The 14,897-nt window shown below is 36.8% G+C and overlaps 1 protein-coding gene across 5 annotated transcripts in view; it reads left to right on the top strand.

Moving 5' to 3' along the window:
* TEX11 (testis expressed 11) overlaps positions 1-14,897 on the top strand; it is a 373,435-nt gene that overhangs the window by 330,035 nt on the left and 28,503 nt on the right. For all 5 annotated transcript variants that reach the window (XM_079911723.1, XM_079911722.1, XM_079911724.1 and 2 more), the window contains 3 exons: positions 3,377-3,526; positions 4,777-4,885; positions 6,055-6,175. In XM_079911723.1, coding sequence (XP_079767849.1) covers positions 3,377-3,526; positions 4,777-4,885; positions 6,055-6,175 — 380 coding nt within the window. The remainder of the gene's footprint in view (positions 1-3,376; positions 3,527-4,776; positions 4,886-6,054; positions 6,176-14,897) is intronic.

The raw sequence follows: 14,897 nt of genomic DNA, 5'->3' as shown, positions 1-14,897 counted from the left end.
CTGCCGATGCAGGGGATGCGGGTTCGTGCCCCAGTCCGGGAGGATCCCGCATGCCGCAGAGCGGCTGGGCCCGTGAGTCATGGCTGCTGAGCCTGCGCATCCAGGGCCTGTGCTCTGCGATGGGAGAGGCCTCAGCAGTGGGAGGCCCATGTACCGGAAAAAAAAAAAAAAAGGGCAGAAGTCTTAAATAGACATTTTTCCCAAGAAGGCATACAGATGGCTAACAGGCACATGAAAAGATGCTCAGCATCACTAATCATTAGAGAAATGCAAATCAAAACCACAATGAGATATCATCTCACACCTGTTAGAATGTCTACAAATAAAAAATGTTGGTGGGGATGTGGAGAAAAGGGAACCCTTGTACAATGTTGGTGGGAATGTAAATTGGTGCAGCCACTGTGGAAAACAGTATAAGGTTCCTCAAAAACCTAAAAATAGAACTACCATGTGATCATGCAATTCCCTCCTGGGTATATATCTACAAAAAAAGAAGACAATAATTCAAAAAGATATACGTACCCCAATGTTCATAGCAGGATTATTTACAATAACAAAGATACGGAAGCAACCTAAGTGTCTATCAACAGATGAATGGGTAAAGAAGATGTGGTGTAATATATAAAATGGAATATTACTCAGCCGTAAAAAAGAATGAAATTCTGCCATTTGCAACAACTTGGATGGACTTAGAGAATATTACCCTTAGTGAAATAAGTAAGACCGAGAAAGACAAATACTCTATGTTATCCCTTATATGTGGAATCTAAAAAATGAAACAAACCAATGTACATAACAAAGCAGAAACAGATTCACAGATACAGAGGACAAACTAGTGGTTGCCACTGGGGAGAGTGAAGTGGGGAGGGGGCAGGACAGGAGTATGGGATTAAGAGATGCAAACTACTATGTATAAAATAGATAAGCAGGGCTTCCCTGGTGGCGCAGTGGTTGAGAGTCTGCCTGCCAGTGCAGGGGACACAGGTTCGTGCCCCGGTCCGGGAGGTTCCCACATACCGCGGAGTGGCTGTGCCTGTGAGCCGTGGCCGCTGGGCCTGCACGTCCGGAGCCTGTGCTCTGCAACGGGAGAGGCCACAACAGTGAGAGGCCCGTATACCGCAACAACAACAACAAAAAAAAATAGATAAGCAACAAGGATATATTGTACAGCACAGTGAAATATAGCCATTGTTTTGTAATAACTTTAAACTGAGTGTAAGCTATAAAAATATTGTATCACTATGTTGTATACCCAAAACTAATATAATATTGTAAATCAACTATACTTCAATTTAAAAAACATACTTTTTAAATAATCAAATGGGTTGAAGAGAAATTCGCAGGGAAATTAGAAATAGTTTGAATGGAAGTAAATGAAAACACAGCATATAAAAATTTGGAGGGGGCTTCCCTGGTGGCGCAGTGGTTGAGAGTCTGCCTGCCGATGCAGGGGACTCGGGTTCATGCCCCAGTCCAGGAAGATCCCACATGCCGCGGAGCGGCTGGGCCCGTGAGCCATGGCCGCTGAGCCTGCGCGTCCGGAGCCTGTGCTTCACAACAGGAGAGGCCACAACAGTGAGAGGCCCGTGTACCGCAAAAAAACAAAACAAAAAAAATTTGGAGGATACAGCTAAAGCAGTGTTTAGACAAAACTTTGTAGAAATAAATGCCTCTATTAGAAAAAGAAAGATCTTAAATAAGCCTCCACCTTAGGGAAAAAATTAGCAAATTGAACCAAATCAAGCAGAATGAAAGGAGTAATATAAGAGCAGAAGTCAATAAGATTTAAAACAGAAAATAATAGATAAAATTGATGAAACCAAAAGCTGTATTGTTGTTTTTGTTTGAAAAGATCAGTGCAGTTGAGAAAACTCTAGCCAGGCAGATCAAGACACAAATTAACAATATCAAGAATGATAGTGTAGACATCACTACAGATGCTGCAGACATTAAAAAAAAGATAACAAGGGAATATTCTGAAGAAATTTATGCCCATTAACTTGAAGGGTTAGATGAGATTGACAAATTCCTTGAAAGTCAAACTACCAAAGCTCCCACAAAAAGAAATAGATAACCTGAATTGTCCTATACCCATTGAATTCATAGTTTAAAATCTAGTAAAACATGAAAAGGATAATAGATTATAACCAAGTAAGTTTTATCCTGGGTTCAGCATTGTAAACTCAATCATTTAATTCACCATATCAACAGATTAAGTGACAAGACTCAACATCCATTTATTATAGAAACTCTCAGCTAAACAGGAATAGTAGGGAAGTTCCTCAAGCTGATAAAGACCATCCACAAAAATGAAACCTACAGCTAATGTCATTTTAAATGATGAAAGACTGAATGCTTTCCCTCTAAGGACATAAGTCAAGGATGTCTACTCTCACCACTCCTGGTCATCATCATCCTGGTGGTCCTAGCCAATGCAATAAGGCAAGCGAAAGAGTGGGAAAAGACATACATAGAGTGAAAAAGATCAAATAAAACTATCTGTATTTGCAGAGGACACATGATTCTCTATATAGAAAGTCCAAAGAATCTACAAAAAAGTTATGTGAACTAATAAATGAGTTAAGCAAGTCACAGTATACAGGTCAATATTCAAAAGTTGGTTATAGTTATACATCACTGAAGTTCAATAACAAAAAATACACATCAGTAGTGATAGAAGTCAAAATAGTTGTTAACTCTGCAAAGGTGGTATTGACTGGAAAGGAGCACGAGTGTTCGAAGTGTTCTATATCATGATCTGGGTAGTGGTTTGAACATATATAAAAATTCATCACCCTGTTTGTTTAAGATTAATGCACTTCCCTCAGTTTATTGTATGTATGCTATACCTCCAAACTTTTGAAAACGTTCAGTCTAACAAGGGTGATTGGAAACCATCTCACATAGTATGGTAGATGCTACCTGATACAAGATTCTGCCCATGGCGATAACCAAGAAATATTGTTGACTGACTAAATGAAGCAGTTTGGAAACTTCCCCTTGCTTTGTTTAAAATAAAACCACAGTTGGTTTATATTGCACTGTATTTTCTGGTTAACTCAGTCATTAAAGTAAGGCAGGTAAACGTATTTGAATTAGATAGCAACAAGACTTTTCCAGGCTATTTAGGAATATCATCGTAATAATTTCAGGAAATGTAGACAACTCTAGTGAATGCATTTCAGGGTGTGAAAGTATTGGTGAGTTTATATATTTTAAAATGTAAAAGATCTGTCTACAGGAGCTGGGATAACCTTCAAATTATAAGTAAAATTAATTTTCCTCAATAGGAAAATCTCCCCAGAAGAGAGATTAGAATAGAAGAGAATGATAAAATGTAATCACAGAGAATGTTGCATTTTTGCCTCTTTCTTAGGGGACTTCTCAAGTGATCCATGTGAGACATTGCTTCTGCTGTATGAGTTTGAAGTTAAAGCCAAAATGAATGACCCATTACTGGACAGCTTCCTGGAATCAGTGTGGGAACTGCCTCATTTAGAAAGTAAAACATTGGAAACAATCGCATGTAAGAGCTGTATTTATGTTTTTGGAAGGCTGGTACCCATTTAAGTCGTACTACTTTTTTCTTTCTTCTCTCTCTTCTCTCTTTCCTCCAGGTGGGAAGCAATGTATCCTCATAGCACTTTGTTTCTCCTTCTCTAATGGCATTCTCAAACTATTTTGTATTATAATCGTTTGTGCATTTATCTTTTTCTTTAGGCTCCTTAGGGTCATGAGTAATAATTACTTGTATTTGTTGTACTTATAAACCCTAGCAAAGTGCATTGCTCATATTTATTTTATGTGTAGAATCGAATAATATAACTACACAATAGAGGTAGCTCAAACTTCAGAAAGTTAGTTTTGCTCAGCTAGTTAGAAATAGGCAATCAGCTGCTTCACTAATCAAAAGTAATACACTCTTAGCCGTTTATGAAAGTGTACAGAGAAATATTGGTGATATTTTTAACACAATTGCCAACCTCAAATTTGTCATTGGGCTATAAGTAGTATTGGGGGGCTCAGAGCCTCTATGAGGATATACTGCAAGAAATGGCCTCATTATGTTCCCTTTATATCTTTCACCCTCCTCAGGAGCCTATGTGTGGCTAATAAAGGTATTAGGTAGCCCCAAGTGCACAAGAGTCACATTTACCTTTCCTTGTCTTGCCAAGACAGAATTTCTAGACCTGTGGAGCTGGTGGCGTATACTTTATAGACATGTGATGGTGACCACTGTTCCTTGTATAATGGAACTCCAATTCTAGAGGCCTGGTAAATGCGTCTAGAAGTTTTAGGGGTTTTACCTCTGATACTTACTCTTATGTCAAGTGTTTCCTGTTTTTAATGTTAGGCAGAAACAGTATATTTAGTATAAATCTGTTTTTGATTAGTACCCTTTTACTTATCTGCTTTCTGTTTCCTTCTTAGTGTGCCCCTCCTTCACTTTGGTTCCTAAGATTATTGCTTCACCTGTATGACTATGCGCAGGCTTACAGAAACAGTAGGTTCTCTGTTGATGTTTGCTGAAGAAAAAATATAACCTGGTGATCCTACCATGTTACTCTGCCCAGAAAGTAGAAGCTATCTCTGAAAGCCACCATGGATTCATCATTTTATAAAATTCATTTTTGGGTTTTTGTCTTTGTTTATTTATTTGTTTTTGTTCATCTGTCTCAGGTCAGTTTCATTAGAGAAAGTCAGTTGTAACGTGGGATGAAAACTGTGATGGATGAGATTATGGTATTCACAATCTTTTTGCTTCCCTTCCTGTAGCATTAGCAATGGAAATGCCTGCACACTATCCTTCTATTGCTCTAAAGGCCTTGAAAAAGGCTTTATTTCTCCACAAAAAGAAAGAATCAGTTGATGTTTTGAGATACAGGTTAGTAAATATAATTCAACACTGAATCCTAGTTTTATTTTTTTGTTGTTTTTTTTTCTTTGCGGTACAAGGGCCTCTCACTGTTGTGGCCTCTCCCACTGCGGAGCGCAGGCTCAGCGACCATGGCTCATGGGCCTAGCCGCTCCGCAGCATGTGGGATCTTCCCGGACCGGGGCACGAACCCGTGTCCCCTGCATCAGCAGGCGGACTCTCAACCACTGCGCCACCAGGGAAGCCCGAATCCTAGTTTTTGATAGCCAAAAGTGCTATAGTCAATGTCCCATAAGTCATCAATCATACTCAACTGACTCAAAAGATGATTGGGCCACTCCTGTAACTCCTGGACTAAAAAGCCCTCAGAATAGCTCCATATTTAGAGTTGTGTGATAGACCAAGGCAAGGTAAAGGAGTCTGGTTTTCCCAAAGGAGAAAAGAGGGAGAAAGTTGCTTCTTTGTGTGAGCCTGTATATATAATAAAATTACTAATTAAGTACCTTTCTTTCGTTCATTACTGAATATGCCAAATATACAGAAAAGTAGAGAGATTAATATAACAAACACGAGTGTATCCACCACTCAAATTTAACAGATGTTAACATTTTGCTACATTTGCCTCATATATTTTTTTCTAAGCACCTTTCTTTAAGGACCAATAAGTGCTGTACGTAATATAAAATAGTATTTATTGAAGATTTTATGTTCTCTACGCCTAGACATGGGGGAAAAATAGATATTGTGTGATTTTTCTCTGGAAAACTTCATTACAGTCTTCCTTTTCTGAGACATGAGAGAGTTCTCCTGGAATTACTCCCAATTTAAATCCCAATTCCCTTCTGCATTTGAGGATGTAACGAGATGCTTTAAAGTATCTGTAGATTAAACCAGCTCATAAAATATAGTAAACAGACACAACTCCTTAGTTCAGGAAACTAAAAAAAATATATATATAGTGAAAGACAACCGTAGGCATAATAAAAGGAAGGATTGGTCAGCCCCCTTTATATCTTCAAAAATCTGTCTTCTGAGCTTGGAGGCCAGATAAAATTGAAGGAAGAACAGACGTGTTTTGAAGCTCTTAGTCTGGGATGAGATCCAGATTTTACTTATCTTAGCCATGAAGTCAATGATTTCTTTCCTTATGGGATGCGTTTTCTCTTTTTGATTTTCAGCAAATGTATGCACAGCTTGATTAACCTCTTCGTGCCAGATGGGGTGCCGAATGAAGAACTCTGTCCCCTGGAAGAAATTTGGGGCTGCTGTGAAGATGCTCTGAGCCTTATTAGCCACACTGTAAGTCAAACAATGATATTAAACTTTAAGCTAATTTTAAAGAACTAAATGATCTTATGTATTAGAAATTACATAGAATAATGCTTTTCGATATGAGTTTTAATGTAAATAAATTTGTATTAAAATGTGGTTACACACTATAAAATTTCCCTGGGTTTGTGAAATGTAAATAGTTAAAAGTAGAAAATTTCTAATACAGGTATACTATGGATTAGGTCGAAGTAGCAGTACCATCTGGCATTTTGAATTACTTTGTATTTTCAAAACCTGGTAGAATTATTCCCCTGTGATGAGACTAACCCTTTGAAAAAGTTTATTATTATTCTGCCACTTCTGAGACAGGTGATAATAGAGTAGAAGGAACAATGAAGACCTGTGTTTTAGTCCCTCCTCTGCTGCTTTTTTTTCTTTTCAGTGCAGGTTTATTCAGTAATTTTTAGATCAGCTTTATTAAGATGTAATTTATATACTGTAATATTCACCCATTATATGTATATAATTCAGTGATTTTTAGTAAATGTATGGTTATGCAACTGACACCATAATCCAGTTTTAGAATATTTTCATTACTCCAAAAATTTTCCCATTGCCCATTTGCAGTCAATCCCTGCTCCCATTTTCAGGCCCAGGGAACCACTGATCTGCTTTCTAGCTCTATAGATTTTCTCATTCTAGACACTTCATATAAATGGAGTCATATTTGTGACCTCTTGTGTCTGGTTTCTTTCAGTTTAGCTTACTGTTTTTGAGGTTCACCCATGCTGTAGCATGTATCACTCTTTCATTCCTTTTTATTGCTGAATAAATAGAATATTTTTATAGGCTATTGAATTAGTATGTCACATTTTGTTTATCCACTCACTAGTTGATAAATATTTTATTTGTTTCCACTTTTTGGCTATTACAAATAATGCTGCTATGAACAGTTGTGTCTAAGTCTTCGTTTTCAAAGGTTTGTTTTCAATTTTCTTGAGTACATGAATTAATGGCTCATATGGTAATGCTCTAAACTTTTTGAAGAACTGCGATCTGTTTTCCAAAGTTGCTGCACCTTTTACATTCCTCCCAGCAGTGTATGAGGGTTCCAACTTCTCCACATCCTTATTAACACTTGTTATTGCCCATCTTTTTTATTATAGCCATTCTAGTGGGTATGTAATGGTAGTTCATTGTGGTTTTGATTTGAATTTCCGTGATAGCTAACACTGTTGATCATTTTTTCATGTGCTTATTGACCATTTGTTTATCTTTTTTGGGAAGATATCTATTCAATTATTTTCCCATTTTTTAAATTAGATTCTCAGTAAGTTATGTGTTCTTTATGTATTCTAGATACAAATTCTTTATCAAATATACTATTTGTAAATATTTTCTCCCAGTCTCTGGTTTGTCTTTTCATTTTCTTAATGGCAGCATTTAAAAAGCAAATATTCTGAATTTTGATGAAGACCAATTTATTATTTTTTCTTTTATGGGTCATGTTTTTAGTCATGATAAGAAGTCTTTGCCTATTCCAAATATACAAAGATTTTCTTCTATGTTTTCTTGTAGCTTTTGTAGTTTTATTTCTTACATATAGGTCTGTGATTCATTTTGAGTTAATTTTTGTTTATGGTATATGAGGTAAGGGTCTAAATGGTTTCTCATTTGTTTGTTTTTGCATATGGATATTCCTCCTCTGCTGTTTGACTTCAGTTTTCTCATTTGTAAAATGGAAATAATACCTTTTCTGACTCCCATACTGAGGTTTTAAGGATCAATTAAAATAATAATATGTGTTGTGAACTTTAACAACTCATACACAGGTAAGGTAAGGTAGTACTGTTATTATAAGGGAGCTATAAAATATTAAGAAGGTCAAATGGCTTGCTTAAAGTCACACAAAAGTCATTACTTGAGTCCATGTTAATATCCAAGGCTCCTGACTTGCCCAACTGCTTCTTCATATACAAACGTCTGCAAACCACAACAGATGGTGGAACAATATAGCAGGGTGACAACCTGGTACAAACTAGCATCATCTTACAGAAACCCAGAATTCTGGAGCTATGTAATTATGGCCTGTGTAAATTTAAGTTTAAAAAAAAACTTTAGCATTGAACATTTTGGAGATATATACATCTTTTTTTTCCCCTCATCTTAACTTTCTTTTGGGAAGAAGAGAAAATTAAATTTCTAAGCCATGAGCCTCATCTGGACCTTCAGATGTGTTTGCCATAGTAACAAATACAAACTAAAATTAAATTGTACTATAAATTCAAATTGATCAATTTCCATAGTCGCTATATAAGGCCAAAACTGCTCTGAGCATTTTGCCACTTTTATTCTGTCTAATGTATTACTGTTCCATCTCTCCGAATCTTGGGTTGCCTGTTAGAGAGGTTAATATTTTTTTAGTTTTTTGACCAGCCTCCCATCCATTATTGCTAATTCCCTGAAACATGATGGGATAGTTAGCTTTTCTATACAGAGATTAATTTAATAACCCTCTTGGCTCTTTACATAGTATATGTTGCTTTTTACTGTTTGATTGAATGTGCTATGCATCCCTTTTGTTTTAAATACTTGGAAAAAAATTTGCCCTTATTTGACTTTTCTGATGACCAGTCACTCATTCATTATTTATTAAGCAGATAACCTTTATCAAGTGCCTCCATACAGTGGCAAAATGGCTATTGCACAAATATAAAACCTCAAGCCCACACTATCATACTTTACATTTTACAGAGCATTCTTACATCCATTATTTCATTTGACAGTCCGCCCCCCAGTAATTCTATGAAGTAGGAAATGCTGGTATTATCCTTGATATACAAATAAGGAAATTTTTAAGATTCAAAAAAGTCAAGTTACCAATTTGCCTAAGTTCATATGGCTAATGAATGAAAATCAGAACTAGAACCGTCTGACCTCAGTTCCAGGGCTCTTTCCACCAGAACACACGTCTTATTTACCTGCTTTTGCTAGGAATTTCAGTTCAAAGGAGAGGCTCAAGTTGGTATCTAGTACACTTTTTGCCTAGCCCTATATCCCAAAGATTTTCTCCTCTTTTTTTAAGTTTTATAGTTTTATATTTTACATTTAAGTTCATAATACATTTTACGTTAATTTTTGTATGAGGTGTGAGATTTAGGTTGAGGTTCATTTTTGCTGTGATATCCAGTTGCTCTAGCACCATTTGTTGACAAGGCTGTCTTTCCTCCATTAAATTGCTTTTGTACTTTTTTTTTTTTTTTTTTTTTCTGTACGCGGGCCTCTCACTGTTGTGGCCTCTCCTGTTGTGGAGCACAGGCTCCGGACGCACAAGCTCAGCGGCCAGGGCTCACGGGCCCAGCCGCTCTGCAGCATGTGGGATGTTCCCGCACCGGGGTACGAACCCGCGTCCCCTGCATTGGCAGGCGGACTCTCAACCACTGCGCCACCAGGGAAGCCCGCGCTTTTGTACTTTTGACAAAAAATCAGTTGGGCATATTTGTGAGTCTCTTACTGAGTTCTCTATTTTCTCTATGTGTCAGTCCCTCTGCGAGTACCTGATTACTATAGCTACACAATAAGTCTTAAAAGCAAGTAGAGTGATTGTACCCACTTTATTGTTATTAGCTATCTAGTTCCTTTGCCCTTCTATATTCATTTTAGAATAATCTTGTCTAAATCTACAAAAATTCCTCCTGGGATTTTGATAGGAATTGCATTAAACTGTATTTGTTTCCTAGAACTGTGATAACAAATTAGCACAAACTGGGTGACTTATAACAAGAGAAATTTATTCTCTCACAGTTCTGGAGGCCAGAAGTCTGAAATCAAGGTGTCAGTAGGCCATACTCTTTCTGAAGGCTCTATGGAGAGGATCCTTCTTTGCCTCGTCCTGTCTTTTTATGGTTGTTGGCAAACCTTGGTATTCCTTGGCTTATAGATTCATAACTCCAGTCTCTGTCACCACATGGCATTCTCCCTCTGTCTTTCTCTTTTTCTTATAAGTACACAGCCATTATTGGATTAAGGGTCCACTCTACTTCAGTATGATCTCAACTTAGTTACATCTGCAGTGCCCCTATTTCCAAATATGGTCACATGATGAAGTACCAGGAAGGACATGAATTTTGGGGGAGGACTCCATCGAACCTAGTACACTTTATATCAAGAATTGACATCTTTAATTATATCTCAATTTAAAAATAGAATTGACATCTTTATTATACCGAATCTTCCAATCCATGAACAGGGTATGTCTCTTCATTTATTTAGATTTTTTATTTCTTTCATCAGCATTATGTAGTTTCCAGCATACAATTCCTGTACATGTATTGTTAGATTTATATCTAAGTGCTGTGGGTTTTTTTTTGTGTGTGTGTGATCATAAGTGGTGTCCTGTGTTAATTTCTAGTATGAAGAAATGCAGTTGCTATTTCTGTGTTTATTTTGTATCCCACAACCTTGCTGAACGCACTCATTTCAGGAATTTTCTTTGAAGATTCCTTAGGATTTCCTATGTAAACAACCATGTCATCTGCAAATAGAGACAGTTTTATTTCTTCCTTTCCAATCTATGTGCCTTCTCTTTCCTTTTCTTGCCTTACTGCACAGACTAGAACTTTCAGCACCATGTTAGTTAAGAGTAATGAGAGTGGATATTCTTGCCTTGTTCACTCTCTTAGGGGGAAAACATTCAGTCTTTCACCATTAAGTATAATGTTAGCCATAGGATTTTTGTAGAAGCTCTTTATCAAGTTGAGGAAGTTCCCACTATTCCTTTTCTCTGCTAGTTTCATGAATGAGTATTGAATTTTGTCACATGCTTCTCCTGCATCAATTGATATGATCATGTGATTTTTCTTCTTTAACCTGTTAATATGGGGGATTACATTGACTGATCTCAAATATTGAACCAGCCTTGCATCGTTAGAATAAACCCCACATGGTCATAGTGTATAATTCTTTTTTTTTCTTAGCATTTTTATTGGAGTATAATTGCTTTACAATGGTGTGTTAGTTTCTGCTTTATAACACAGTGAATCAGTTATACATATACATATATCCCCATATCCCTTCCCTTTTGCGTCTCCCTCCCTCCCATAATTCTTTTTATATATTGCTGAACTCTGTTTGCTAGCATATTGTTAAAGATTTTTTATCTATATTCATTGGTGAGTAGTTTTTTTTCTGTACAGTCTTTGGTTTTGGTATCAGGGTAATACTAGATTCATAAAATGAATTGCAACGTGTTTCCTCATATTTTTGGAAAAGATTGTGTAGAATTTATGTCAGTTCTTTTCTTAATGTTTGGTAGAATTCTGCAGTGTAACTGGGCCTGGAGATTTTTTTCAAGAGTTTAAAACTACATATTCTATTTCCTTAATAGTTATAGACTGTTCACATTATCTATTTTATATTGGGTGATTTCTGATAATTTGTGTTTTTCAGTGAAGTGACCCATTTCGTCTAAGTTGTCAAAAAAATTTTTATATATAAATTGGTATGGCCAAGGCTGACAACATCAGCATTTTATTTTTTAAAATTTATTTTATTTATTTATTTTTGTCTGCATTGGGTTTTTATTGCTTCATGCGGGCTTTCTCTAGTTGCAGCAAGTAGGGGGCTACTGAGCAGGGGCTACTCTTCGTTGTGGTGCATAGGCTTCTTACTGTGGTGGCTTCTCTTGTTGCAGAGCACGGGCTCTAGGCATGTGGGCTTCAGTAGTTGTGGCATGCAGGCTCTATAGAGGGCAGGCTCAGTAGTTGTGGTGCACGGGCTTAGTTGCTCCATGGCATGTGGCATCTTCCCAGACCAGAGCTTGAACCCATGACCCCTGCATTGGCAAGCGGATTCTTAACCACTGCACCACCAGGGAAGTCCCCTAAGTTGTCAAATTTATATGTATAGAGTTCTTTGTATTATTATTCCCTTATTATTCTTTTGATGTGTGCAGGGTCTGTAGTGATATTTACTGTTTTATTCCTGATATTGATAATTTACATCTTCCCTTCTTTTCTCTCTGTCATTCTTGCCAAGAGTTAGTAGATTTTATCCACCTTTTCAAAGAACCATCTCCTCCATTGATTTTCTCTATTGCCTTTGTATTTTCAGTGTTGTTGATTTCTGCTCTTTATTATTCACTTCATTCTGCTTGCTTTGCATTTAGTTTGCTCTTCTTTTCTAGGTTCTTGAGATGGGAACTTAAATTATTGGGACCTTTCCTCTTTTCTAATGTATGTATTTAGTGCTGTAAATTTCCCTCACTGAGCTGCTTTAGCTGTAGCCCACAAATTTTGCTATATTGTATTTTCATTTTCATTTACTTCAATGTATTTTTTTATTTCCTTTGAGACTTCCTCTTTGACCCATAGATTACTTCGTAGTGTGTTGTTTAGTTTCTAAGTGTTTACAGATTTTCCTGTTATCTTTCTGTTACTGAATTCTAGTTTTATTCCATTGTGGTCAGAGAACACAACTTGTATAATTTCAGTTATTTAAACTTTTTGAGATTTATTTTATGGCCCAGGATATGATCTTAGTAAATGTTCCATGGGCACTTGAAAAGAATGTGTATTCTGCTGTTGTTGGGAGGAGTAGTCTATAAATGTTGATTAGATCTCACTGGTTCATGGTGTTGCCAAGTTCTTGTATACTTTTCCTTATTTTCTGGCTAATTGTTCTATTATTTGTTGAGCAGGCACATTAAAATCTTCAACTATAACTGTGGAGTTATCTAGCTCTTCTCACTCCTATTGGTTTTTGCTTCATATTTTGTAACACTGTTATTGGATGCATGCACATTTATGATTGCTATGTCTTCTTTGTGGATTTCACCTTTTATCATTGTATAATGTTCCTGTCTCAAGTAATTTTCTTTGCTCTGAAGTTACAATAACTAATATAATATTGCTACTCTTGCTATCCTTTGATTACTGTTTATATAATATACCTATTTCCATCCTTTTATTTTCAGTCTGCCTATAATGTTATATTTGAAGGAAATTTCTTGTAGCCAGCATATAGACAACACATTTTTTAATCCACTTTGCCAATCTCTCTTTTTTAATTTTCTCTCTTTTTTAATTATATTAAAAGTTTCAGGTGTACAACATTATAATTCAACACTGGTATACACTACAAAGTGATCACCTCAAAAAGTCTAGTTACCATCTGTCACCATATAATTGGCTCCCTTTACCACTTTTGCCCAATCCCCAGCATTCTTCCCCTCTGGTAAACACCAATCTAGTCTCTGTATCTATGAGTTTGTTTTCAATTTGTTCTGTTTTTCATTTGTTTTGTTTTTATTTTTTAGATTCTACATATGAGTGAAATCATAGCCTATTTATCTTTTTTCTTCAGACTCATTTAGCATAATGCCCTCAATCCATGTTGTCACAAATGGCAAGATTTATTCATTTTTATGACTGAGTAGCATTCCACTGTGTGTGTGTGTGTGTGTGTGTGTGTGTACACACACATATACACATATATGCCACATCTTTATCCATTTATCCATCCATGGACACTTAGATTTCCCCATATCTCAGCTATTATAAATAATGCTGCAACGAACATAGGGGTGCATATATCTTTTTGAATTAGTGTTTCATGTTCTTTGGATAAATACCCAAAAGTGGAATAGTTGGATAATATGGTAGTCCTAGTCTAAATTTTTAAAAGAATCTCCATAATGTTTTCCATACTGGCTGTACCAATTTACATTCCAAACAACAGTGCACAAGGGTTTTCCTTTCTCCACGTGCTCGTCAACACTTATTTGTCTTTTTGAAAGTAACCATTCTAACAGGTGTAAGGTGGTATCTCATTGTGATATTGATTTTCATTTCTCTAATAATTAATGATGTTGAGCATCACTTCATGTATGTGCCTCTTGGGCATCTCTATGTATTCTTTGGAAAAATGTCTACTCAGGTCCTCTGCCCATCTTTTTTTTTTTATAAATTTATTTATTTATTTATGGCTACATTGGGTCTTCGTTGCTGCACGCGGGCTTTTGTCTAGTTGCAGTGAGCGTGGGCTTCTCATTGCACTGGCTTCTCTTGTTGCAGAGCACGGGCTCTAGGCACACGGGCTTCAGTACTTGTGGCATGCAGGCTCACTAGTTGTGGCTCGCGGGCTCTAGAGCACAGGCTGAGTAGTTGCGGTGCATGGGCTTAGTTGCTCCACGGCTTGTGGGATCTTTCCAGACCAGGGCTTGAACCTGTGTCCCCTGCATTGGCAGGCGGATTCTTAACCACTGTGCCACTAGGGAAGTCCCTGTTTTCTTATTATTAATTACTGCCTGTTTTTTCAGCTTAGAGAATCCCTTTAACATTTCTTGTAAGGCCTTCTTAGTGGTATGAACTCCTAAAGGAGTTAAAGCTTTTGCTTATCTGGAAAACTCTTAATCACTCCTTCAATTCTGAGTGATAACCTTGCTGGGTAGAGAATTCATGATTGGAAGTTTTTTCTTTTCAGCACTTTGAATATGTCATGCCACTCTCTTCTAACCTGTAAATTTTCTGCTGAAATATCTGCTGACAGTCTTATGCGGTTTCCCTTGTTATGTAGTAAGTTGTTTTTCTCTTGCTGCTTTTAAGGTTCTCTCTTTATTTTTAACTTTTACCATTTTAAGTATAATATATCTTGGTGTGTTTTTTGGGGGGTTCATCTTATTTGGAACTCTCTGGGTTTCCTGGACCTGGATGTCTGTTTCCTTCCCCAGATGGAGGATGTTTTCAGCCAT

The sequence above is a fragment of the Stenella coeruleoalba genome, assembly GCF_951394435.1.
Source record: "Stenella coeruleoalba genome assembly, chromosome: X".
Lineage (NCBI taxonomy): Eukaryota > Metazoa > Chordata > Mammalia > Artiodactyla > Delphinidae > Stenella > Stenella coeruleoalba.
The sequence above is the reverse complement of the archived record's forward strand: the minus strand, read 5'-3'. Positions and strand labels throughout refer to the sequence as shown.